This window comes from Tauraco erythrolophus, chromosome 18 (genome assembly GCF_009769465.1).
Source record: "Tauraco erythrolophus isolate bTauEry1 chromosome 18, bTauEry1.pri, whole genome shotgun sequence".
NCBI lineage: Eukaryota > Metazoa > Chordata > Aves > Musophagiformes > Musophagidae > Tauraco > Tauraco erythrolophus.
In genome coordinates, this window is record NC_141482.1 from 879,751 (window position 1) to 906,784 (window position 27,034).

At 50.4% G+C, this 27,034-nt stretch overlaps 1 protein-coding gene across 5 annotated transcripts in view; it reads left to right on the forward strand.

Moving 5' to 3' along the window:
- The first annotated feature begins 9,320 nt into the window (after nt 1–9,320).
- Nucleotides 9,321–27,034, forward strand: part of RALGAPB (Ral GTPase activating protein non-catalytic subunit beta) — a 67,681-nt gene continuing 49,967 nt past the window's right edge. For 4 of the 5 annotated variants that reach the window (XM_086622643.1, XM_086622641.1, XM_086622644.1 and 1 more), the window contains exons 1-5: nt 9,321–9,356; nt 16,376–16,588; nt 17,255–17,457; nt 22,487–22,650; nt 23,294–23,480. In XM_086622643.1, the coding sequence (XP_086478769.1) occupies nt 16,406–16,588; nt 17,255–17,457; nt 22,487–22,650; nt 23,294–23,480 (737 nt within the window). In that variant the 5' untranslated portion in view covers nt 9,321–9,356; nt 16,376–16,405. Of the gene's footprint in view, nt 9,357–10,054; nt 10,091–16,375; nt 16,589–17,254; nt 17,458–22,486; nt 22,651–23,293; nt 23,481–27,034 lie in introns of those variants that run through there. The other variant, XM_086622642.1, reaches the window with a different exon arrangement.

A 27,034-nucleotide genomic window follows, 5' to 3' on the forward strand; every position in this document is an offset into this window, starting at 1 on the left:
TCTGTTCACTATCCAAATGCACAGAGGTTCACGCCGAGAGAAAGGTTTTCAAGAAGCCAGCTGAAGCCTTTGCATTGCTGTTTACTACAGAACAGCTTTGGGCTATTCCCTGGCTGAGATTTTTCTTTACGGGGAATGAGTCAGCCAGAAAATCTCTTTCAAACTGAAGTAGAAGAAATCTTAAGACAAATTGCTTATAAGAAGAAATCGCTAGCACTAGATGATACTCCTCCTGTGTTGTAGACTGAACAAGAAATTAGTCATCTACCTGCTTATGTAACCCTAAAACGAAACGCCCTTGATACGAGAGGAACGGGACATGGCAAATGTGATTCCACTTTTTCAAAGGGATTTGGGGAACTACAGACCATTGACTTTAGTGTCTCTATCAGGTGAATGTATGGAAGCTACACCAAAGAATGTAATTGATAGAAATATGGGAAAAATGTGGTAAAATAGTGATGAGTCATTATGATTTTATAGAGGGGAAAGTGGGAAAGACCTCCAGAGGGGCTGGGGGTCCCCAACAAGTGAGAGCAGGGGTCCATCTGGGTCCTAGGAGACGGAGCAGAGCTCCTAGCTGGGGAGTGGCGAGGTCTGACCCCTCTTCCTGGCTGGGTGTGCTCAGTGTCTGCTTCGCAAGGGCGACAGGTGGCAGCACCCTGGGGTGCCCTGGCTGTGCCACTGGGGACAAGCACGAGGGGGCTGAGACGGGGTGCAAGGGGCGATGCCCCCCTGCCGGCAGCTCTCAGTACCGAGTCACTGGATGGGGAGAGACCAGTGGCTCCAAACCGGACCAGCTCAGATGAGATTTGAAAATGAGCCATGAATTTTGAAAGGAGTTTTTCAGAGCAAGAGTTGAAAACTGCATTTTTGCTTCCCCATTCTCAGTTGAGTTTAACTAATATCTTGTCCCAGTTACTGCCGCGTGCAGTGTAGACCACAACAGGGCTTCCATGAGAACATAACTAGTAGACCAGAGCTAATATCCCAGTGAGGGGATGGGTGACATTCTCTAGCATGCAAAAAAGCCTTCAATTTAAAACAAGCCTTTTGTTTTCATTCTTTGAATGCCAATGGCCTTTCTCTGATGGCGTCCTTTCTTTGAGGGCTGTGGTTCTCACCGTTGATGAAGAAAAACCATTTGCTGAGCACCTGGTCAGCCAGGCTTGTGTTCTGAAAGCACACCATAAAATCCTCATCAGCCAAAGGATAGGAGGACACAGCTAGCAAGAGCCGTGGCTGTGTCAGGGCTGTTGGCACCCCACGGGGCCGGGCCTGCCCAGCAGACCTGTGAACCATGGTCCCTGAGCTTGCCATTTTCTTCTTGCTTCGTTCTCTTTCTGTTTGCATTTAAACTTTAATCATCAATTTCACCTCTTATTAAATAATCTTTTCAAGGATACATTTTTATGTATATTTACATTCCGCAAATTTAAAAAAAACCAAAAAGTGCATCTGTATCTGTATAATGTATGGCCGTCGTCCTCTGCCGCCCGCCCTGGGCTTGTGCTCGCTGCCTTGGTGCAGGGGCTCGGGGCAGCCCTGTGAGGTTCCAGCTCTGTGAGGAATCGACTAAAACACCCTTTACTGGAGGGAACGGGAGAAGATAAAAAAGGGTAGGAGAGACAGCGCTATGTCCCTGCCACTGTGGTCTTTGGGGTCTTACAGGGTGTTCCCCAAAGTAAACAACTCCATCCAGCGTTTCTGCGGTTGAACGAAGGGCTGTTTAATAAAACCACGCTGCTTCGTTTCAAGATAAAGACAGGGAAAGGCCGGTGCCATCGGTGCCATCATTGCCCGGTGCCGAGTGGGAGCTGCCTGCAGGCATCTCTGCTGTGATTAGTGGTGAAGCCCATCCCACGGCCACGGGGTGCGTGGAGCCCGGAGCCGGTCTGCTCCTACGCAGGTCAGCTGTTATGTGGATCACTGGCTCCTCAATGAACAATGGTCTTCTGGTTAGGGCCACTACATGCCACCCCTCGATCCACATTGGGCTGACCTTTCCTGAGGATTCTGTAATTTGCAGTTTACGTCAGTAAGCTTTTTGGCGACTAGAAAGATCCTTATACACACAGTCTTTGCTACGGTTAGCAATACAAGAGTAGCAATAAATTAAAAACTTGTTGGGTGTGAGAACAAGTGTACAACAGCAGCAGCCTTGGAGCTAAACCCACAAAAGATGTTCGACCATGGGGCAGCAGCAGCACCAGCCTTGTGGTGTGGATGAGATGTTGATTCTGATGTCACACTTGTACTTCTACAACACAACATTGTAGACATCTGCCTCAACAATAGGGCGTTGCTGTTCGGTTTCTATCAATGACTGTATGTTATCATTTAAATTTCTCATGGACCACTGAGTGCTGCTGAGGAAACCACCTGTTCTTAGTCCAAGGAGGGCCCATGTTAGATGCCCCACGTAAGGACTGCATGACATCACTGGGTCAAGTGTGATAGAGACAATTATCAACTGCTCTCACACTAACGTCACCACGACACTCCTGAACCGGAGGTGTACTACGAAAACCAGCGTGGTCTCTAGGAACAACACAAAGTTGGCCATCACGCTGGTGATAATTGTGACCTTATCTTATAAAACTCTTGAGGTACATGTGATGGAAGGGTTACCTGCTGAGCCTCGACTGCCAGACAGGCAGCCGGGAGACGACACAGCTGGGACAGTTGACCCAAAATGATCAAAGGCACATTCTCAACTATATGACATCATGCTCAGCAAGAAAAGCTGAAGGAAAGGAGTGGTGAGCCCTACAGTTGTCTGTATTGGAGGCTGAAGTGAACTTAACAGGGAACAAGTGGCAAAAGCAGCCTATGGTGACTAGCCCAGAGGCCCCATGAGTTCATGACATAGTCTCCTTCAGGGGAGGGTTCTTCAAGGACCCAAAAGGGTACTGGTGGGCCTTTGGTGTAGCTGATGTGGATACAGAGATGATTAAGCAGCTGCCTACCTTGCCTGGCCTCTTGGAGGATGCTCCAGGTTGAAGAAGAGCAGGTGCTGATTACTACCATAATGGTGGACTGGTGGCAATATTGCACCCAACCTCCCTGGCTCCCATCCATGGGCTGATTCATCAACTGGAGAGCTAAGGAGTGATCAGCAAGACTCGCTCACCCTTGAATAGTCCCACATGGCCACTGTGAAAGTCTGACGGAGGGTGGGGGCTAGCAGTGGACCATTGTGACCTGAACAAAGTCACACCACCACTGAATGTTGCTGTACCAGATGTGCTAGAGCTCCGCTGCGAACCAGAGTCCAAGGCAGCCAAGTGGTACACTACAACTGATATTGCCAACGCGTTTTTCTCTATCCTTGTGGCAGCAGAGCATAAGCCTCAGGTTTTTTTTCATGTGGAGGGGTGTCCAATACACCTGGAATCGACTGTGCCAGTGTGGAAGCACAGTCATACCATTTGTCATGGACTTATCCAGACTGCACTGGAACAGGGTGATAACCCTGAACATCTGCAATACATCAATGACATCATTTTTATGGATGAATGAAGAAGAAGGGCTGAGACCACCTCTCCTCCAGATCTTGGTGAAGGGGCTTCTGGTCTGCAGTGGAGGGTGTCCCTGCCCATGGCAGGGGGTTGGAACTGGGTGATCTTTAAGGTCCCTTCCAACCCAAACCATTCTATGACAGGAGTTGAACAGTGAATACACCAACCAGGAGTAGAGGGTCCCTCTGGCTGGGCAGGTGAAAGGGACGACCAGATTTACTGCCCCGTGCGGATTCAACGGCCCGGCACATCGGATCCATGGAGTTCAGGGCTGTGGGGGACAGAGGTGCAGTGCGTGCCCTAATGCCATCGAAGTGCAAGGGGACACAGGTGGTTACGATGTTCATCTTCCCAAGGACTCGTTATGTGTGCTGGTCCCCGCTTTCCAGGAAGCGGCTGGACATCTGCTGGCCGATGGGAAATAGTGAAGAAATTCCTTCTTCGCAGCTTTTGCTTCATGTACTGTGCTGAGACCTTCTTTGCAGGGGAACAGAAGGCCCAATGTGTGACCAGACCCGCATCCTGGTCTGCTGCCTCCCTGGGGCCCAGGTTAAAGACGTGACGAGAAAGCTTGGGATCCTGGCATGGCCCTCCGATTATTATCCTTTATTGCTTTTTCACGTAGGTAGTGAAGAAGTTGCAACAAGAAGTCCAAGGGAGATCAAAAGAGACTTCAGGGCCTTGGGACCACTCATTAAGGGATCAGGAGCACAAGTAGTGTCCTCCTGCATCCTTCCAGTTGCTGGGAATGATGAGGGAAGAAACAGGAAGACCCAGCTGATCAATACCTGGCTCTGAGCCTGATGTCACCATCAGAATTTTGGATTTTTTGATCATAGGTCCATCTACAGGACACCAGGTGTGCTGGCGACAGCTGGGGTGCGCCTGTCTCAAAGGGGGAAAAGGATCCTGGTGCAGGAGTTAGCAAGGGTTGCTGAAGGAGCTTTGAACCAGATTTGAAGGGGCCAAGGGACAAAACCAGGCTCGCTGGAGGTGAGCCTGGGGTGGCACAGCAATGTCTGGGGGACAGTGTGCCAGTGACGTCCTCCAGCCTGCTCCACGATGTGCTGAGGGTGCAGGAGCACGTTGGATATGTCTCCACACCAATGCACGCAGCAGGAGGAATAAACAAAAGGAGCCGGAAGTTTTGGCCCAGTCACAGAGCAACGACATCCTTGGCTCTGGGAAACCGGGTGGGATGAGTCCTGCAACTGGTGTGCCGTGATGGACAGTTATGGGCTCTTCCAGAGGGACCGGCAGGGCTGACAAGGCAGGGAGGTGGCACTGGATGTGAGGGAGGGGTTGGATTCTGCGGCACTTGCAGTTGGCGATGACACGGTTGGGAGCCTCTGGGTAAGGAGGAAGGGGAAAGCAAATGAAGTAGGAGTTGACTGTTGACCACCCAGCCAGGATGACGACCCCAAGGAATCGTTGTGCGAGGAATTAAGGGATATCTCTAGCTCAGCCACCCGCGATGGTCCCATGACAGGACCCAGATGGGGCTACAGGAGTCGAGTGAGCTGCTCCGAGGCTACGGGTGGTGTAGGGGGTGACCCTCCCTGCTACGAGCACCCAGGCCCAGACCAATCCGGTCCCAAAGGGACGTTTTCCCCCAGTGGTATTAAAAGTCTGCGCTCCGAAGAAATGATCACCTGGGATGTATTCAGGAATCTGGTAATCCACGCTTGAGCAGTAAACAGTAGAGTTTTCTTGTTGCAAAGGTCAGAAAAGTTTCTTGAGATGGTTCCTCTCCCTCCCCCACCTCCCCAGTGTATTAACATTCATCAGCTGGTTTTGGGGTAACAACACGGATTTCTGTGAATCGGGGTTACCTCAGCCCTGGCACCTGTGAGATCCACACCCGGATCACTGTGCCGCCCTGCGCTCACAGGCAGTGCAGAAGGGTGATGGCCCCCAGTCAGAGCAGACAGGACCCGTGTCCAGCACCCCTCCCTGCCCCTGCCCCTCTCCCTGTTTATACGAGTCCCACAGGTACGGAATTGCTTTGCCTTGATGTGCCGCGTGGCTATCCGCCTTGACAAGCCACATGGCTATCCGCCTCGCCGTGCTGCGTGGCTATCCACCTTGCCATGCCGTGCGTCTATCCGCCTTACTGAGCCACGTGGCTATCCGCCTCGCCATGCCGCATGGCTATCTGCCTTACTGAGCTGCGTGGCTACCCGCCTTGCCGTGCCGCGTAGCCATCTGCCTTCCTGAGCCGCGTGGCTATCTGCCTTGCCGTGCAGCGAGTTCCCCGACGTCCTGGCAAGCTTCACCTATGTTTTCCAAAGCACTACTTTGTCGCCCCAATCCCAGGGAGAGGGTCCAGGTCCTGGCAGCTGCCAGGCACGCGGCAGGTTTGGCGAGGTGGCTCCCAAGGGTTTGCTGAGGGTTTGAAGGGACGCTGCTGGTGCCGCAGTCCCGGGGCGCAGCAGCCGCGGTGCCAGCCTTTCTCCCGGCATCTCTGCCAAATCGTGCAGCTCGGTTTGTCTGAGACCAGAGGTGTGCTGGACGGCCCTGGGGGACCCCTTTGCTTCGTTAATCGCTGATGGCTGGGCAGCGGTGCTGCTGCTTGTCCTGCTTTCACTGAGACAGAATCACAGAATGAATCTTCTGTTCAGAAAAGCGACGTTTCTGAAGTCAGCTGCGTTTCCAAGAAGACTGTGGCACGCGATTCGGTGAGAACAAAGTTGATCAGACTCTGTTTTCCATCGCAGCCAGCTGTGGTACGCAGGTATCCATAGTGATCAAGGACTTTCCAACTTGGATTTGCTCATGACCCAGGTGTCCAAGAACGTGGGAGGAGCGTGGCCAGGGCAACGGACACCTGCACTGGCAAATGGGTATTCCACACCATGGAACGTCACGCTCGCTATGAATTGGAAAGTTTCTTGGGGATGGCCTCTCTTTCTCAACAGTTGCCATCCCTGGAAGGTCTTGCTGGTCATTCTGCTCCCGAGGTCTGCGGTCTCTTCTGGGATTGCGGTTTGCGGATTTTCCTGCTCTGGGATTGCCAGCCAGGAATGGGCTGGACATTGGTCAAGGGGTGGTGAGCAATTGCCAGGCACATCGGCACTCTTCTCCCCTCTGCCCTTTTTCCAGAAAGGCCAGGATCCTGCCCCCAACACCAAATGTGAAGAGCAGGGGCTTCTATTCATTATGGAGCCCAGCAAGGCACTCAGAGTCTGGAAGGTATTGATTAAAATAACTTTAAATTAAAAGACCTGAAGATAATAAGAGAAAGAAAAAACCGATAATCTTACGTCCCTTCAGATGCCAGGAACCCCGAGTCGAGCAGCATCATGTGGAGCTCCAGCCAGGGCATGACACAGGGCACAGGGGAAAGGTTCACCAGCATCGTGGTCTTTAGAGTTTTTATAGGGTTTTGCCTGAAGTAAACAACCCCATTCATCATTCCTGCAGCTAAGCAAAAGGCTGTTTAATAAAACCACGCTGCTTCACTTCAAGATAAAGAGGAGAGGCCAATGGCGTCATCGCTCGGTGCCGAGTGGGAGCTGCCTGCAGGCTTCTCCGGTGCGATTAGTGGTGAAGCCCATCCTGCGGCCGCGGGGTGCGTGGAGCCCGGCGCAGGCCTGAAGACCACACTCCCCCCACGGGACACATGGCTCAGCCAGGCCCGCACCCCTCAGGTTGGCACTGGTGTGGGTCACCAGCCCCTCAATGCCCGGCAGTCTCCCGCCTGGATCGACACAGGTGCCAGGGACGATGACTTCCAGCATGCTCCAGGAGCAGCCCCACTGTGCCTCGGCTTTGGACAGGGAACGCTGCGTTGACAGAGAAGGAAGGGACAGCGATTTTCACTTTTTTGATGCATAAATAGAGGTAACATGACAACGGTGAGGTGGATGAACCTTAGGAGACTGAGAATCCAAGCAGGGCAAACTGCAGCCAGCTGGGGAGGCAGCGCAGCTTTTGGAAACCACATGGAGCGAGTGCAAAGGAAAACAGCAGAAAAGCGGCTCGCCACGGGCTGCTGCGGAGAAACTCCAGGTTTCCTTCCCCTGCCGCTGTCAGGAGTGCTTGCACCTCTGGTAGAGCAGCAGGGGGCCGAGAGGAGGATGGGCTCAGCGAGCAGACTGTGGTTTGAGGGGTGGGGGATCCGGGAGCCAGCTCTGCACCGTTTCTTTTAGTTGCATTGTGTCTCTGTGCGCGTGGTTGTTGGCTCTCCAAGCCTCTGCTTGTGCACCGAGCTCCCTTCCCACCCAGCCTCTTCAGCCCCTGCTGCACGTACCACCCCAGCAGCCTCACTAGCACCTCTCCAGAGCACTTCTTTTATTGGGCACCACAGATTCATGGCACTATGAAGGGCTGTGTCCTGCAAGGGCCTCCCTCGGGGCAGAACAAACAGGTGGAAGAAGAGATTTACAGTAAGAGCACCGAGTAAATCTTTGCTGCCAAACTCTCGCCTCTCGCCGTCAGCAGCCTCCTGTGCACAGGGCAGGCAGGACAGACACCTTGCTGCGGGACTGCAGTACAGTTGTACTGTGATACATGGCGTTCCTTCGATGGATGGTGACAGAAGGGATTTGGGATCTCTTTGCAGGCTGCTGTTCGTCTGGCCTGACATCTTCCTGCCGCGCCGAACGAGGAGCAGCCAGGTGAATGCTACAGGAGGGGCCCGGAGACGCGGCCCCTGCGAAGCCGCTGCCGAGAGATGCGTGAGCCCGGGCCGACCTGCCCGGCAACGCGGATGGGGTGAACGCCGCGTGCCCTCCGCGGGGGATATGGTGCCAGCTGCGCGGTGCTGCTCGCCAGCCGCTGCACGGAGCGCTGCCATCCCAGCCACGCTGCTGCCCTCCTGCCGGTTGCCAGGGGCTCGCAGGACCCGTGCCCTCGCACCTTCCCTCAGCAGCCTAGGTTGGCATCTCGGGCACAGCGATGCCTGGCTGTGGGCGCTGCTCCCCACACGGTGCCCCGTGCTGCCTTTCCTGCTGCGTTTGACTCCGGGTCTCGGGACGCTGCGGCTCCGCACCGTGAGCTCGCAGAGAGCTTGAACCGGCACCCAGGGCCAGGGAGGCAGCGCACGGAGCAGGGTGGGAGCGGCACGGCCCGCAGCCCACAGCGAGGGGAAACGGGGCTGGTGCTGCTCGTTGTTACCCCCCCCCGGCTACGGCCGGCCGCGGCTGCGGGGGGTGCCGGCAGCAGCAGCGCCTGAGGACACGGTGAGCGCCGGCTCGGCCTCCCTGGAGCCCGCAGCCGCAGTCGGGAGCGGTGCCGGCTGCCGGGAGGGCAGGAGGGGCGCGCTGCCCGCTCCCGGGCCTCTGAGTGAGGCCCGGCTCGGTCCCGCCGGCAGCTCCTACCGCCGCGGGGGCCGGCGGGCCCCGCCGCCATGAGGCCCGGCGTGGGCTCACGGGGAGCCCCTGCTCAGAGAGCGCAGGGCAGCAGGCGAAGCGCGACCGGAGCTGCGGGCAGCGAGGAGCCGCGGGCGGCCCCGGGCGGGGCGGCTGAGGCGCGCGGCCCCTTTAAGAGGCAGAGCACAGGCGCGGCCGCGGAGAGCCTCGCGCACGCGCGCAGCCTTCTCCCGCGACTTATTCGGCGCCGCCGGCGGCAGGGGCCGCGCGCCGGGGTGGGGAGCTGCGCTGCAGCGTGGCCGCGCGCATGCGCAGAGCACTGTGGGGCCCGGCCGCCCGCCGTGCGCTTTGTGGCGCTGCCGGAAGCGGGCGCGGGGAGCGGGGCCGAGCGGCGCGGGGCAGTGCGGAGCGGAGCGGCGTCTGCCCTGTGTCGCCTCGGCCGCCGCGGGCACCATGGAGCCGGCGGCCTGAGGGCGGAGCGGCCGGCCCTGCCCCGACATGCCCGCCGGGCCCTTCGGCGCAGGTAAGGCGGCCCGGGCCCTCCCGCCGCGGCGCTGCCCGCGCCCGGCCCGTTCCTGCCGCCGGCGGGGCCTGTGGCGGCGGGCGCCGCCCGGGAGCCTCCGCCGCGCCGCCCTCTGCACTGCCCGCCGCGGGGCCGCGCCGGAGCGGGCAGGGGGCGCGCTCGCCCCCGGGGCTTCCCGCGGTCGCCTTGGGCAGCTCCGGGGCCCGGCCGGTGCTGCGGAGCCGCCGCAGCGCGGGCGGCAGCGGGCCTCGGGGCGCCCCCTCGCCCTGGCCCGCCGCCGTGGTGCCCTTCTCGGCCCGTGCCCTGCCGCCGGCCGCGGAGACCGGTTTCAAGCCGCGTTTCGGGTCCCCGAAGCGAGCGTGAGGTGCCCCCGCGGCCGCGAGCTCCCTTCCCTGTGCGCCGGCTCCCGAGCGCGGCCGTGACGGGAGAAAAGTTTTGGTCGCTGTTTCTCTGCAGACTTCTTTACGCGTAACCCGGCCGCGCCGTGTGCCTGGCCGCCGGCCTCCCGGGCTGTGCCATGATCCTGCTTTTGGTCCCGTGCGATCTCCAGGGCCTGCGGGCAGCAGATCGGATTCCCTTGGGAAGGCGGTGGACGCAGCCAAGGCCCAGCAGGGCTTGCTCCCCGCGTGAAGGGGGCCGTCGGCTTCAGGAAATCCCTCCCTGCTCGTGCAGTTTGTGAAGTTGTACAAAGACGCGGAGCAAGCAAGAAGTGCGGCTGTAAAACAAACCACTGAGTAAGAACGATTCCCAGTCCGGCTCAGGGAAACGCGCTGTTTTGCAGTGGAGTCCGTGGCGTGGTTTTTGGCACAAGTGAGGGCTGTGAAAACCCCTGAAATTCCCAGATGACCTGCCTGGAAGATAATTGTCTCAACCCTGCTTTTAAAAACGAGAATGATAGTGAGAAGCGAAGTGATGCCGATGTCTGAGTAATGAAGCTTGACAACAGTAATAGCCAAAGCACAGAAAATGGAGGGATGTTTCTGCTTGCTTAGGGCTCTGTCCTTACAGCGTGCAGTTCTTAGGCAGCTGCCTTCTCTGTGGCAGGTGTCCTGCGTCCTGCTGGGGGAAGGTGGGTGCCCAGTGGTGCCCTCGGGAGCCAGAGCGGCGATGGGGTATCTGCAGTCAGCAAGTAGGGGGTGCTGGGCAGAGTGAGACCCCAGTCCTGTGGCTTCAGTGGCACCTTATGTTTGAGACCCAGCCTTCCCTGTGTCAGGTGTATGTATTAGCTTCTGCTACAGTTAGGTGATAAAATCGGACAAATTCATCCTCCCTCGGCAAGGGGAGCTGTGATTCTCTTCTCTGCTACTCCGTAGCACTGTAGCTGAATGGCCAAGGAAGGGATGACATGAGCTTTATCTGTGCCTTGTCTCTTCCTGCCTTGAATCTAGACTTTTTTTTTTCCTTTTAATAGTAATCCTGACATGCATCTCCATTTTTTCTTTAACAAAATGTGACTTAACAAAGTATCACCTTTCTGCTAGTGTTTCTCTTGGATGGATCTTCTGTTTGGCTCTTGCCTTTTTGATTTTTTGCCTGCTATCTGCTCTGCCTGCTGTCCTCTACACACGGTGTGTGCCTAGGGCTCTGCTGGAGGGGCTCTGAAGGTGAGCTGCTGTGCTTCCTCAGTCCTGGTGGGCTTAATGTGAGAGTTAGTCTTGGCAAGATCTAAGTCGTTCTCTCCAGCAGAAACTTGGAGGGCAGAGGGGTGGCAGCGTCGGAGTGGGGCAAGTGGGCACGTGGTGATTGTCCATGCTCAGGAAGCTGTAGGCTGAACTGGCTTGAAAAATTGCTCATAAACCTCTTTGGTACGTGATCCGGGGAAGGTGGGTTGTAGCAAGCTGACCTTCTGGCATTAGTTGTTGCCTCTAGAGAGCAGGTGTCAGTACTATTGGTGTAGTAGGGGTCATGTCAGAGAGAGGGATTACTTGTTTTCTGTGAAATGCTTGTAAAATAATACCTAATATCCCAGAACTTTGTAGTGTAGATCCTTTATGTTGATGCTTCTCTGGTTTAGTCTGTGTTAGGTCTTCAGTTTTCCTTGGGCATCTCTTTGCTGATGGTCTTTGCATCTACTGTATTAATAACGATTGCCTCTGCTCTGCTTATTTGATTCTGATAAAACCCAAGCAGCATCCGTTTTTGGGACAGCTTGTCTGTGTGCTTGAAATCCTCGTGCACTGTAGGCAAACACTTTGTTTCCTGTGTGAAGCTGCGGAGCACGAAGGGCTGAATGTTCATGTTTGCCCCCAACACTCCTCTCTCTCAGCATACACTTTCTGAGGAGCTGCTTCGTACACCAGCGTTGGTTCCCTGACCTCTGCCCTGCACACACTCCAAAACCCCCTCTGCTTTGGGCTCCGAGGTCCTGCATATTCCTTCAAAGTAACTGCAAAGCATCTTTTATTTGGTTGGGTAATTCTCATGGTCTAACTTTACCAATCCAGGAGTTTAACTATTTCGGCCGCAGCTGTTCAGTCTTTAGGGACTGGAGATAGAATCTAAATATCTTTTTTTTTTTTTGGGTTTTATGGGCTCATTAGGAAGTTCTTTCATGCTCACCAACTTCTACAGTGTTTATGAACTGAGAATCTTTGGTCTTAAATGCTGAAACATTCATTTGCAGTGGTTTACATGGTGGTAACTACTAGAATTCCTAAGCTGAAATGCATCTGGAGGGGAATATATTGAAATCCAAATTATTTACCACACTAAGGAATATTGGGATTATGCTCAGTTTCATAGTAGATGGTATATATTTTAACTTCCCATCTCTCAGTTGTTCTGGCAGTGTTAATACTGACAGTTTCTTTCTGGATTTGTCTGTCTGTGAGAATCTGGGGGTGTTTTATTTAAAGTAGCATCCAGGAACCTAAACAGGACCCCTTTCCAAACTTGAGAGTTTGTAAAACTGCTTGGTAAACTTCAGGGTTTTATTTATTCTTCTTCCCAACTCTCCCCTTAATTAGGTTGCCAGTCATTCTGAGAGTCCTTAGCGATTTGAACCTCAGTAAGACGTGTTTGTGTGAAACTTAGGAGATGTAATTGGGGCCAGTGAGAGTGCTTTTCTTGAAGCTGAAATGCAGAAGCATTGCAAAAACAGAAGTAAAAATATCATGACATGCTGTTTGTGTGGTGTGACTGTCGCATCTTTTTTTTTTTTTTTTCCTATTTGCTGTTGCTGTTCAAGTAATTTGTGATAAATACAGGCTCCTCTGAGGAAGAGAGTCCTGCTGCTGCAAAACGTTACGTGCCTTTTGTGTAACACAAGTTACAGATCTGTCAGTACGTTGGATCTGTCGAAACAGAACATCGTAGCAGATACAGTTGTGTGGGGAGACTTACCAGCCTTTTTTAACTGGTGTCCAGTTACAAGAGGCTGCAGAGAAGGTGGGTTGAGCTACACCCCAATCCTAGCAGATAACAGCGATTTCCAATTCAAACGGCACTTGAAGTGGACTCTTCAATGAAAAGCAACTTCTAGTCCTTGCAAATAGAAACTTCTTATTCTTACTGCTAAGTGTAGGGGGCAAATAAATAATAATACTCTAGGAAATCCTACCTCGAAAGGGTTTTACATCTGAAACAATTGCTTGTTTCAGTATTCGCTGTGTATTTATAAGACTAACAGAAGATTTCTTTTATGGCAAGAGTGAAGGAAGTCTGGAATATTAGTAAGGTGCAGATTTGATCATTAAATTTATGTGTGGAGGTCAGGCAGCCAGCTGGGTGTATGTGGCACCAGGGATTTTTGGTTACCCCGTTCTGTTGCTGTACCTCTCCTAAACACGGCGTGTTGTGTCTGCCCTGTATCGGTTGCCAGCGCTGCTCCTCTGGAAGTGTGGAAGGGTCACTCCAAGGAGGCTTGCGTCAGCGTGGCGGGGAGCTGCGTGAAGGCAGGTGATCATGTCCCCCCGTTACCTTGCCCTAGTGCAGTGAGGGTTTTCCAAAATGCAACAGGATTTGGGAATCCTTGTCCTCTCTGATGACTTTTGTCCTGTAGATGAGAAAGCTCCTGCGTGGGCACTGCCTGCAGTTTGCGTGTGCTGCGCAACACTTCCATGCTTCTGGGAGCCCCGTTCTGGTGTCATGCGGGCGCAGTAAGTGTGCTTGCCCTTATCAGCACGCTGATAAGCTCCTGCCACGAGCTGGTAGCTGCCAGTCCTTCAGCTGGAGTGTGGCACTGGAAAGTACGGGCTGCTTTATCAGTTGAAATCAGTTGATTTAAACCAATGCTCCTGAAATGGCGTTCTGTGCTTCTGTAACAAACTGGGGGTCAAATGGGAGGGATGGAGAGTGCCTTCGCCCTTTCCTTGTTATGAGCAAAGCTGGGGACAGGGGCATGCAGCTCTGGGGGCTTGAGAGAGGAAGGGGAAATCTTGCAAAGTGGATGATATTTCACTTCTGTCCTTCCCTCTTCCACTCTGAACACAAGCTGGAGACTAAGGCAGCGTTCAGGTGGGACAGAAAGGGGAAGATGAAGAGGACCCATGGATATAGGATATGAAGAAAGGGGAGAAGATAGTGGTAGGGAAACTGATATGATGAAGTTAAACAGTTACTAAGGATTGCAGATCATGTTCATTTGAGTTTTTTGGTTTGGTGGGGTGTTTTTGGGGTTTTTTTTGTGCCTTCTCTGTGTTCCGAGGGCTAGTGTCTTGGAGTTGTTGTTTTTCTCTAAGCCTAAGGGTTTCGACGATAGTGACATTCATGTTCCACCTGCCATGGCTCCCTGCCATGAAGAGAGAAAATGCCTAAAGGATGAAGAGGATTTTCTTCTGCAGGCAATGGCTGCTCTGATTAATTTGCTCTCAGATGAGCACATGTGATTGCTGCTTCAAACCAGGAAGGATATAGTTTGGAAAACCAAGATCTTGCTGCTTCCCCTTCTCTCCTCCCTTGAAAGGAATCATCAGGCTCTTTATGTAGGTTTTGGGTGTAAATCAGCACTCGGGAGTCAGCTAAATAGGCAGACCTGTTTAAATGGTGGCTTGTCCCTAGGAAGGTGTGTTTCCAGGCCTGGCTTCTTGTTTGGTTCTGGGCCAAGGAATGTCTAAGGGAGGCATTCAGAATATTCCCGGTATAACTAACGGGCTTCCAAAATGTGCCAGCTAAGTGTAGTTGGCAGACGGTCCTCAGGGTGCCATTCGTGACAGCTTGAGCTGATGTAAGCTGTGGCTGTTAAACACTCCTTGCTTTTCTCCTGTGCCAACCCTGTTCTCCTTGTTCTGTTGTTCATGTGGTCAGCTGTCTCAGATAACTGCTAAAAGACTGCCAGTGTTGGTGGGAGAGGAGGAAAGAGGGAGGTAGCCATCAGAGACAGCGTGGTGCCACCTGCCTAAGCAGCAGCTTTGTGTTGGTGTGAGCGGGTACACCAGCCTGCTGTGCCAGAAGGGATGCTCCTGCCACCCTCCCGGTCTGCACTGCTCTTTGTGCTGGTACGTGTGTCCATCTCACCTGAGTTAGCTCAGATCTTGATACAGCTAAGAACCGTCTCAGCAGAAAAAATGTTTGTGCTGGCTTAGCTTTCCAGATGTTTTGCGGTGTAGATCAACACTGGCAGCGCACGGCAGGTCTCCTCAAGCCGGACAGCAGTCCTGTGACCAGCTGCTGGCCTCGCCGTGCCTCCCTGCTGCCGGGGCTGCGGGCGCTGGCCGGGCTGCCAGGCTGGTGTCTGTGCAGCAGGTGGGTGCTGTGTGTGTGCTGGCACAGTGTGACCCACTGCTCTTAGGGCATGGCCAGGCTGCTGGGCTGGTGTCTGTGCAGCAGGGATGTGTGTGTCTGTGCTGGTGAAGTGTGACCCACTGCTCTTAGGGCATGGCCAGGCTGCTGGGCTGGTGTCTGTGCAGCAGGTGGGTGGTGTGTGTGTGCTGGCACAGTGTGACCCACTGCTCTTCGGGCAAAGGGCTGTCCTGCCGTGCTTCTGGGCAAACGCTGGCTGAGAGTGACTGTGAAGCATAGCTCAACTTGTGCTGCTTCCGATCTGCCTCTCTTGGCTGTGGTTCCGTAGCAATGCCAAGAAAACCGCCACCCCACTGCTGTGAAAACTCAGTGACTTGGCTGCCAGCATGGCTGCCTGAGCTGGGTCGCTCTGCAACGGGGGAAAACGCACAACTGCAGGTGTGCCGGGAGCGTTGTTGGAAGGAGAACTCTGTTCCTCTTGTCTAGTTCTGAGAGAGCCACCTGGGAAATTTTCTAGTGGCTCTTCTATCCTGAATCTTTGGCACAAATCTGGATTAGGGACTGTGTGTGTGTTTACTGACCTTACAAGGATGCGAAATGCCTTGGGGCATACCCTAATGCCCTAGGTTTGGTACCAGTGCCACGTTGTAATGAAACTGTAAAGCGATCCTGGGTTTAAGTTAGTGATCCACCACGGCTTCTCCGTCCTGACATCACTTCAGAGAAGTGCACTCTTCATCATCAATCACATTTCTCAGCTATCAGTTTTGAGTAGGGCATGTTGTAGGAGAAATACTTTGTGAATATAAAGAGGCTGAATTTTTGTCTTCCCAGATGACTAAGATTTTTCCTGAAAGTTTCCTGGTACGTATTTTTAGCTACTATTGAGCTGAAAAAGGGAACAAGGTATGAATTGGTGCCATTGCTTATATGAATTAAATACTTGTAGAACTGTTCTCTGTTTAGCCAAGACGTCATGTAAGTAAAAGCATCTCTCCTGCAAGGATGGCATGAGCAGAAGTTGTGTGAGGCGAAGTCACTACTCAAGTTTAACTGTCTCAAATGGGCTGCTAGTCCCTAACTGAAACTTACTGTATTTTTTTTCAAAAAAAACCCCCACAAACAAAAACTCAAGCTCACAGCTATATTAAAAAAAACCCCAAACATATTAAGGTTGAAAACCAGCTGTTGGAATCCCTTCTAGGTCTTCAAACAAATAACACGGACATGTGCATCTTGAGTTTACAAGGATCTGCATCGTGGCAAACAGCCTCAGTTTTGGTAACTCCTGTCATAGACATTTCTGCTAATTATGTCTTTTTTTCTTCCTTGCCCCCCAGGTGTGATTTGGATTGTAGCATAGAGGCACTATGTACTCAGAGTGGAGATCCTTGCATCTTGTCATTCAAAATGATCAGGGTAATACCAGTGTACTTCACAGCTATCCTGAAAACGTGGGCAGAGAAGTGGCAAATGCAGTGGTGCGTCCTCTTGGACAAGCTTTAATTACATCATCCGTTGGAAGTGAGAGTTTACTAAAAACGGACAAAGAAGTAAGTGCATTTCCTTGGAGATCATGGTTTCCTTCATGCTAGAGTGGCAATGGAATGATTTTCTGTAGCCTCTTTTATTTTTCTCTGTTTAAGAGTCCAAGTTTTACGAAGCGTGGTGTATTTTTAGGTTAGTAATCTACGTAAGGCTTCCGTTATCAGCTAGTTCATGGCAACAGTGTACTTCATGACCTGGTAGTAAGTGTTTGCCTGAGCTACTGTACCAGGAAGTTCAGGCTAAAGCAAAAAAAACCCCAAACAAACCCCCCAGAAAAAACAGCCAAGGAATTTAGCAGATAACACATAAAGCCTTTCTAATTACCTTCGGTTTTGAAGCAACAGTATGTGACTTTTAAAAAAGTCTTTGTGTAGTACAAGTATTTAATAGAATTTGAAAGTCTTCCGTAACATCAGCTCTTGTGTGTTCCCAGGTATTCTCTCTACCAATTAGACCAAAGAGATTCAAGATTTCGAGTGATTTGCCATTTATTCATAATCTTCCTAATGTCATGATATGCAAATTAATGATGTTTTCATGCAGTGTATGTTAAATATAATTGCCTGTACCACGTAACTACTGTTATTTTGTTGAGTTAGAACCCCTGTGCTCTGACCGTTGTTTACTTGCTGGTATTTATTTTTAATAACTTTTGCTTTGTATTTGGTTAGGTAAAATGGACTATGGAGGTGGTTTGTTATGGACTGACCCTCCCTCTGGATGGCGATACTGTGAAATACTGTGTCGACGTGTATACAGATTGGATTATGGCTCTTGTATTACCTAAGGACTCCATTCCTTTACCAGTTATTAAGGAACCAAATCTGTATGTTCAAAGCATTCTCAAACATCTCCAAAATCTCTTTGTACCAAGGTGAGTGTTAGGGCTGGGACGCTCAGGAGGCTCAGGAGTTTGAAGCTGTAGTCAGCAGGTAACCTATCAAAGAGGCCTGATGAGCCATGGAGGCTCTGGAGTGGAATAAGGCTGCTGTCGTTGCAAAGTTAGGAGGAGGGTGTCTCTCCAAACCTGTTTGGTAATTTTCGGTAGCAAATTGAGTTGTTGCTGCTGTGTTTAGGTAATTAGAATTACAGGTTGTTCATAGACTTGAATGTTTGCTGTTCTAAGAACTTCAAGAACCATCTCTGTTAGGTTACTGGAGGGCAGGCGAAAAGATTAAATAGCATCACTGTGTGACCAGGTGCTTGGTGTTGTGTACAGCTGAGATAGCTGAGAGCACGTCATGGTAATCCCATGCTTTGCTTGCTCAAGACTTGACTGCATTTCTCAGGTACTGGAGGATCTTGAAGTAAGTGGCTGCTTTGTGCTTGCATCCTGCTGCCTGTTAAATGGGCGTAATTACACCGAGCGTCTTTCGCTGGTTGTTTCGAAAGAGTCGTGCAGAGGAGTGCTTGCTATCTGACAGCCTGGTGTTACACAAAACATCCTTGGATGCTAATGTTGAGAGGTGTATATGCTCTTAGGTCTTGGACAAGGTTATATTGTCAGTGCTCAAATGTCAGACTTTGTTTATAGTTTACAACAAGTTTACCTGCTGCTGTTGAGCACACATGTTGGGTAAGTAAGAGGAGATTATTTAATGGTGCCCTGTGAAACAGTACTTGAATGTTAGGTACCTGAAATTACTTCAGATCAATGTTTAGTATATGTCTGTAAGTACCAGATCACCCGCTTTTTTCAGTATTAGTGAGGTATCACTGCAAGTGGCCTTCAGAGTGCTCTGCTGTGCTTGGCTCACACCTTTACCTGAAGGCTTTGTTAATAAAGGGCTTTGAATAGTAACTCGTATGCATTCAGACGAGGAGTTCATTGCTATTTATTGATTGCTGCAAAGTCTGCCACCTAACTTTAGTTGTCATTGCTCTTCGCTTGTAGCGAAAAAGGCGTTTCAGTTCCCATTAAAGGATGGTCAGGGCAAGGGCACAAATCTGAGGAAAGCATGCTCTGGATTAGACTTCTGCAGAAGGTTGTCTCTAAGCTTTAATACATGCAGAATAGGCTCTACTGTCTGAGAGCCCTTATTCCCTTTGCACAGTAGAGAATGAATTCTTCACCAGTCCGTTAAATAGTTCTTGCTATGGTCCCTTGACTGCTTTCACACAGGGGCCCTGGTAGCAGGCAGTTCAGTTGTCCTGTTTCTTGCACGCTGTTGGCACCAGCTGCCGTTCCACCCTTCTCTCCCAGCTTCACTGGCAGAGCTCGACGCAGGGTTGTAGACTGCACGTGATGGCTGTTGAACGAAATAATTAACATCCAGAGACAGGGAGGACAGGAAGATTATTTTAAACACTCCCCCCCTCCCCACTGTGACTCTTCTATTGTTTTTCTTTCAAAAGCCTCCAAGGTGTATCTGAAACACTGTTTTTTCGTGGCTGCTGCTATCAACACTTGATGTTCGAGTTCCTACTCTGTTTTCAAGAAAAAAAACTTAAAGTTCAAGCTTTGTGCTCCAGGACACTGTGTTCAGAATTCACTCCAGCAACAGGAGGGCATTCTATACTGGAAATTAAATGGCAGAACTGAGTTGTGCACACCTTACTTGAGTGAAAGCAGAGGCTCATATTCTTATGTGCCTGTGGAAGGGAAGAGGAGAATAATTTCTGGTTTTACCCAGTTGGTGCAGGTTACTGGTGCCAATGAGCTCCTGTAGGATACTTACCCAGGAGCTGTTGTAGCAGCCTGCATTGAGCTATGTCTTGGAAAAATCTCCTGTTCTTGTGTCAAAAATACTAAGCCTTTATTATAAGCCCATGTCCTATGGAGGTTTGTGATTAAAATAGCTTCCTTCTTCATCCTGGTTTCCTGGAAACGATGTAGCTGTTGGTTTGGCTCCCTTAAAAGTGGTGGCCCAGACTTACGGTGATGGTTTCAGACCCTGAGGAGGATGTGTAGTTGAGGTGTGAAATGCAGTGGCCTTAAGTGAGCAGTTCAACTTAAATAGCATCTTAGGAACATGTATACACCAAACACAAAGCAGGTGTGTATAAATCATTCTAGCTTGAGTGCTCAGCTGAATGAAGCATTTACATGCACAGTCCTTGAAATAGCGTGGTGCTGAAAAATAAGAGCAGCGAAAGATGGGTAGGTCAAGTTGCCTTTCCACTGTCTGCTGGACTGACTAGAGTGCTTCCTTCCAGCACTGACCCTCTGCCCACCCCAATGAACTGAACGCTTCTTTTCTTGACATATTTGAGTGGTCCTCAGGCTTTCCATCTCTAGCAACCCTACGATAGTCAGGACGCCTTGCAGATTGCTTGAGCAGCAGTGGTAGTTGTTGCTGTCAGACAAAGCTTCAGTGCTGCAAACTCTTGGAAGTACAGAAGGAAAATACGAGAACTTTCTCCCTCTGCCTCCCCTCCTGAGGAGATTGAGGTGTAGATACCAGGGTCTTCAGTGCAACTAACGTGTCTGGAATTGCTTGAGAGAATATGGAACATGTGACTGTCCAAGTGTAATAGTCACTTTTTTTGGTAATAACTACTGCTTCTCGTATGAAATCCTGAGAACAATTCTTGTTGTGAAGGAGTGTGGGAACCAGAAGGCCAGGTTCTGCAGAAATCTAGCCATGGGTCTGCAAAATGCTGCAACCAAAGTTTGCCATTCAGTTGACTTTGTGGACAAGAGGATCTGAAAGATGGATGGGGACTTTAGAGTTGCCCGTACCAGGTTAGCTCAGAAGTATCCTATCAGTCATCTTGCATATGGAACTCCTACATGTAAGACCCCCTTTTTATAGATACTCTAGATTATTAGGGAAACAAGTCTTTAAACTGGCTTTGAAACGTAAAGCCTGTCAAGATTAAGGACATCTTTTGATTAAAGTATCTGCTGTGTTGTTGCTCAGGGGAAAGATAAGTGCAGTAACCAATGCAGGGCTTATTTGTCCCGAGCTTTATTGTTCTACAGAGACTATCTGTCAGGATCTAGCACTAGCATCAAGCAAACCACTGAAGTTCTGAACTGTGACTAGTAGTAGTCTGCAATTTTGCATTAAATATCGTCTCTTTGTAGTCTTGTTTCCAGTACAGCAGTACCACATTTAATCTGGCAAGAGACGAGCTGGTAGTATTTTTAAAGCATGTCTGTCAATAAGTGATCTCAATGTGACCTACTATCCTCTACGAAAAGCAGATCTCTGTCTAGTGGATCAGCATGTTCTTGGGATGCTTACTGTGCAACATGACTTGTGAGTTATACCACGTTGGAAGTGTTTGGTAGGGCTGATAATACTACTTAGTAATCCCGTGGAAGGTAGTACTTTTATGAGTTTGTTGGGATTTTTTGTCATCCCTTCAGTTAAGTGGTAGGAGGGATGAGGAACTGGCATACGAGTTGAAATACGGCTTGTATGTATTCCACACTCTAATTTGTAATCTCTTCTTTCACTCTTTGAACTATTAACTTTGATAACCAGTTGTTGTGTGTTAGGCCGCTCCGGCAACCAAACCCCCCCACAGTCGTTCACTCACCCTCCCCCAGCCCCAGGGATGAGGGAGAGAATTAAAGGATAAACGGGAAACCCGTGGGTTGAGATAAGAACAATTTAATACAGATGATTTAATACACAGTGTAGGTGCTCACCACCCCCTCTTATCCGCAGCCCGTCTCGTCCCGAAGCTGCAATCCCGGAGGAACGCGAGGCCCCGAAATAGAGAGGGGCAGAGAGAGAGAGAGAGAGGGGCGGGGGGGGGGGGGAGAGAGAGAGAGAGTACTCCGAGAGTGGGAGTGCTGGGAGAGAGAGAGAAAGAAAGCAAAGCAATAGAGCAACAGCGCAGCAAGCGCGAAAGAGCAAAAGCGGCGAAAGAGCCAAAGCGCCAAAGCCCGTCTGTCCGGCTGCCCCTCACTGTTATACTGGGCATGGCGCTGCATGGTATGGAATGCTGATTGGCCAGGTTGGCCTCAATCTTCAGTTCCACCACAAATCACAAGGGGAATCGTGTCCCCCTTGTCCCGGCTACACTCCCCCCTTATCCCGCCGTGCTTCTGCACTCCGGCACACTGAAAAGCCCTTGGAGTCTCACGTCCAACCACAAACACCAGCTTGCTGTCAGCATTCTTCTCAGAGCCAGCCTCTGAGTGAAACCAAAGCACGGAGCTCTTCTAGCTGCTAAAAAGAAGAGCTGACTTTGTCCCAGCTAAAACCAGGACACCAGTGTCATCAAATACTGTCCAGAATGTTTCACGTTACCATTTTGTACACATTCTGCCTTGTCCAAACTGCCTGCTGGGAAGAGAGCGTGCTGCTTTGTGCTGCTTCTGCAACACTGTGTTGAGTGACTCAGCAGTGACAGTGTGGAACTGGTTGTTACTGTAGGGAAACCTTGAGAATGTCAACTTGTTCCCTTTCTTCCTTGCTTATCCCCTCTTCCTTCAGTCTGGTTTTCCTATTTAATGACCCTCTAGTAGTTTTCTTTTTTTTTTCCTTAAATCCAAGGAATTGGAAGTAAGCATTGGATCTATGTTTGGAAGCAAGAGGAGAACTGAGAAGAATTTAAATCAGTTGCTAACAATATTTTCTCCTAATTTTGCCACTTTCCTTCTGAATTACATACGTTACAATTAATGATGTCTCAACTACATTGTTTGGTCTAAGCTAAATTCCTGTGGGATGATAGATTGTACTTGTTCCAGTTAGTATCCACTCTGTGGCAATGGGTTCTGTGTCGTGTAGAGAAGACTGTTACAGTACATCTGGTACTCGTTAAGGTAGAGTTAAGATGCTTAGAAGCAGAGTTAGGGTGTGTAGAAGCATATTAGCTCATGTTCTGGGCTCTCTTTCAGTGATACCGATGTTTCTTTTTGTAATTGCTCCAGTTCAGATGATTGTATGCGTCACTTCGTGGTTCTTGTTCAGAGACTCAAGTGTTGTTTTCTTCTCTTGCAGGCCAGACCCAGGATCTAGTCAGATTAGATTGTGCTTGCAGGTTTTGAAAGCTGTCCAGAAACTGGCTCGCGAATCGACAATTATGGCAAGAGAAACCTGGGAGGTTTTGTTATTATTCCTTCTTCAGATCAATGACGCTCTTCTAGCAGCTCCGACTGTGCAAGGTTCATGTTCAACTTCCATTTTGTTCAATTACTGGAAAAACCTTGGGCTCTGCTTGATGTTGAGCTGCCAGGGGGATGGGGGAAAACTGTTAAAAGCTCTTAGTAGCCGCCAAAGCACGACGGCTCACTCCTAATTCTGTAACACTACTCTGAAATAAAGCATTGTCGGAAAAGACCAAGTGATTTGGAGCTGAATTTTCCTGAACACATTTTTGCAGAACAGTGACTCTGTACAGGAGCAGTTCATGGTGAACGGTTTCAGGCAATGTTGTTCCCTGTTTGTTTCACTGAAACCGCTCTGTGTCTTGATGTTTGGCCTGCCTACTGGAAAAGAATATTGTCAGTTTATACCCTTTATTTTTTTTTTAAAGACATCAATATAGATAGGCTGTCTTCTATTGCATTCTAAGATCAGTGAATTCCCAGTGTCCCTTAGTGACACATATATGTGGTTGGGCTTTATATACTCTGTTTGGTCTTGTGAAAAGGCTAATTGGCTGTAGGAAGCAATCAGGAATCACTCTTAAACAAAAAAGGTGAAAAAGATGAACTTTATGCACTTATATTGAAATCTCACAGGGGACATATTTGACGTTATTTAGATTGAATGCTCACTAAAGGCCTGTTTTGTTTCTGTTACAAGGTGGCATTGCTGAGAATCTGGCTGAGAAATTAATTGGCGTGCTGTTTGAGGTGTGGTTGCTAGCTTGTACGCGGTGCTTTCCAACACCACCTTACTGGAAAACTGCCAAAGAGATGGTGGCCAACTGGCGACATCACCCTGCAGTGGTTGAGCAGTGGAGCAAGGTCATCTGTGCCCTTACCTCCAGGTAGGAGAAATCTCATGGAAATAAACATGTGTATGAGGATGATCAGTTATGAATGATTTTCTGGAATCGCTTATTTGCGGAAAGCACCCAGAAGTGAATGAGCAAAACAGTGAGAGATCTCGCTAGTGTCCCTGGCTGCTTCTGTTTGTGTGTGTGCCCTCGTTCTGCAAGTGAAGATCTGAATTGGATTGTCTCTCGTTGTGCAGTCTCTGATATTTAGCACTCGACAGTTTATGTATTTTAGTTTCCGTCACTGTGACCCTTGATCGTGTCCCATGAAGAATGAGTCATGAGTGTCAGTGTAGCGTTACAGTCTGTGTGGCTGACGGCAGCCACCACCGACATTACCAGGCGCTTGTTGCTGCTGCACGTTGCTGTGTTTGAGGTGACTCTTGGTCTCTGCCTCTCCTGCCCTGCGGAGCTGAAGCCGTGCTGCAGGGGTGCGACGGGCCGGAGGTGGGCTGCAGGCTCTCCTCTGAGCAGATACTCCTCCAGGGAGTATCAGGAGAGCTGTACCCAGCCTTGCTGGGCATGGGAACGGGGAGGGCCCGTGGGCTGCGGGAGAGGTTGGGCTGTAGCAGAGGGCCCTGAACAGCGAGGGGGGTCTCAGTACCCTTAATACTGGGGTCTTTGTGGGATGAAGTCATCTGGGGACAAATCTCAGCCTCTTGGAGGAAGGCACTAAATTAGTCGGTGAGGAGCAGAGGTCTGGGTCTCGTCCTCCCACCTCTCCTGAGACACCAATAATAATTTCCATGAAAGTTCAAACTTGTATTAAAATTGCTGCACTATGAAAAATTCAGTAGTATTTCTGCAGGGGTTTGGTTTAACTCCCAAAACTTTTGCTTTTGAATTACCTGTCAAAGATTTTTCCAGGTTAAGCAGCTACTTGTTAAACCTGTGGGAAATAAAGCTGCAATACAAGTTCTGCCTATTTCCCACGCTATTTCCTTAGCTATTTTTAGCCCATTAGATGCAGCGTTGCATAACAGAAAATATTTTATGATTCACTGATCTGAAAAGAACAGCTCTGTCTCAAAACACGCGTTGGTGTTCTGCTCCACGCACCATGCCCACACTTCATCTTCCACTGTTCACTAGCAGTCCTGGTTTTGTTGAGGCAGAGTAATCTGCTGGTTTTCTGTGGTGTCTGCTGTTCGGTGATACTGGTGTATGCCCAGTAGTAGGAAGCTGAACTCCTCTGACGCTGACTTTTAAGTTCAGTGGTATTTTAAGCTGCGCTTCTAGTGCTTCAATGAAGCTCCAGCTACAAAGAGTTAGTGTTGTTTCTGAGTTGGGTTATTAGCAATAAGCTGAGAGTAAATGTCTCAACCTAAAACATATGGAAAATTATATTTGGAAATCTGTACACATTTGGAGTGTTAATCTGATTCCATAGCTCTGACTTCATAGCAGGATGAAACGAGGGTCTTGTGTTGCTGTACCAATAGATTCCTTCTTTTACCCATCCAGGGTATTTTAAGTCTATTTAACTGTCTTGGCTCTGTGGATTACTGTTTATTTCTGTTTTCAGTCATTCTTGAAAATATCTCAAATTTCAGTTCAGATTCGGCCACGCTCCTTGAAAAACCCCTGATTTCTTGCATCTCGTAAGGGGAGCAGTGTGCCGTAGCACCGCCTGCTGCCCTGCAGAGACGTGGGGCATGACTTGGCACGGGGGGAGCCCAGACCCCCCGGCTGTGTCACAGCAGCAAAACCTGCTACGAGGTGATGCCTCTGGGGCGCTCAGTGTACCCGGGTGCTGGGGCGTGAGCGTGGCAGTTGCTGCCTGGCACAGGCGTGTGCGTTTCTGGTTTGGACTGGAAGGCCTCGTGTCCCACAGCCCGCTTGCTTTTCCGTCCAGGCTGGTTGCTGCGGTAGCCTGGGGCTCCAGGCTCTTTGGGTCTGTTTTTCATTCCTTGGTTGCAGGTTGCTGCAGTGCCCAATATTGGGGGAAGTGGAAGAGGGTAATTTAGCCTGTTTGACTCTAGATTTAGAAGTCAGCCGTGGCCTTCTGCTCTCCTCACATTTCTCCTGTTTGTCATGCAAAACCCTATGGCTTTATGGGTGGGCAATGATGAATTTCTTGTCCATCACAAGCCACTCCTAGCTTAGAAATAAGGGTGCAGTAACTGTAGCAAGAAATGTTGCTAAAAGTGAGTTTAGCTTAGCGAAAGACAAAAACTGATTTCTGTGAATGCTAAGATGTTAAGAGGGTGCAACTCCAGATCTCCAGATTGAGAGCAGCCCTGAGGGGAAGGACTTGGGGTGCTGGTTGATGAGAAGCTCACCATGAGCCGGCACCGTGTGCTGGCAGCCCAGAAAGCCAAGCCCAGTATCCTGGGCTACATCCAAAGCCGCGTGGGCAACAGGTCCAGGGAGGGGATTCTGCCCCTCTGCTCTGCTCTCCTGAGACCCCCCTGCAGTGCTGCGTTCAGCTCTGGGGTCCCCAACATCAGAAGGACATGGAGCTGTTGCAGCAGATCCAAAGGAGGCCACGAAGATGATCCAAGGGCTGGGGCACCTCTGCTCTGGAGACAGGCTGAGAGAGTTGGGGCTGTTCAGCCTGGAGAAGAGAAGGCTCCAGGGAGACCTTCCAGCACCTTCCAGTGCCTCAAGGGGCTACAAGAAAGCTGGAGAGGGGCTTTGGACACAGGGCAATGACTTTAAACTGAAAGAGGGGAGATTTCGATTAGATCTAAGGGAGAAATTCTTCCCTCTGAGGGTGCTGAGGCACTGGACCAGGTTGTCCAGAGAAGCTGTGGCTGCCCCATCCCTGGAAGTGTTCAAGGCCAGGCTGGATGAGGCTTTGAGCAACCTGGTGTAGTGGAAGGTGTCCCTGCCCATGGCAGTGGGGTTGGAACTAGGTGATCTTTAAGGTCCCTTCCAACCCAAACCATTCTATGATTCTATGATCTCATCCATCCTTTTAGAGGACACCAAGATTATTTTGATCAGGGAAATTGATCTATAAATTTGCAAAGCTGGGGATGAAGAAGGTGTCAGTAGTTACAACACTTCTAGAGAAAGATCTCTGTCGGAGCCGTTGGCCTCGTGATGCTGCGTTGCTGTGAAGCCCTCTGCGGGTTTGCTCTTTGCTGCTCTGGAACTCCCAGCTTCTGCAGGACATAGCGCATCTTTTTTGAAGAGCTTGCTGCTCTGAGGGTTGCAATCCTGTGCAGCTTGTAGGATGATGGAGTGTTGCTCGGTGTGCTGGTATAAGCTATAAGTCATTAGTAACTTGGAATTCAGACCTGTCATCTCATGTGACTTGCTGGAGTCATTGGACACTTTAGCTAAAGAGCCTTGAGGACAAGGGCTTGAATTCCTTCTTCCCCCTCTTTTTATGTACCATCTTGTCAGTTATGTGTGTGCTTAGTTAGTTGGTAATCCCCCTGGCTAAACAGGTGGGAGAGCTGCCGTGGGGGGTTGTGCCTTCTCAGCTCTTGGATTTGCTTGGACCTTCGGGCAGGCTCCAAGGCACGTGCCCTTCAAAGCTGTAAGAGGGGCAAACGATGGTGTAAAATAGGGATCTCAAGGAAAACTGGGGATGT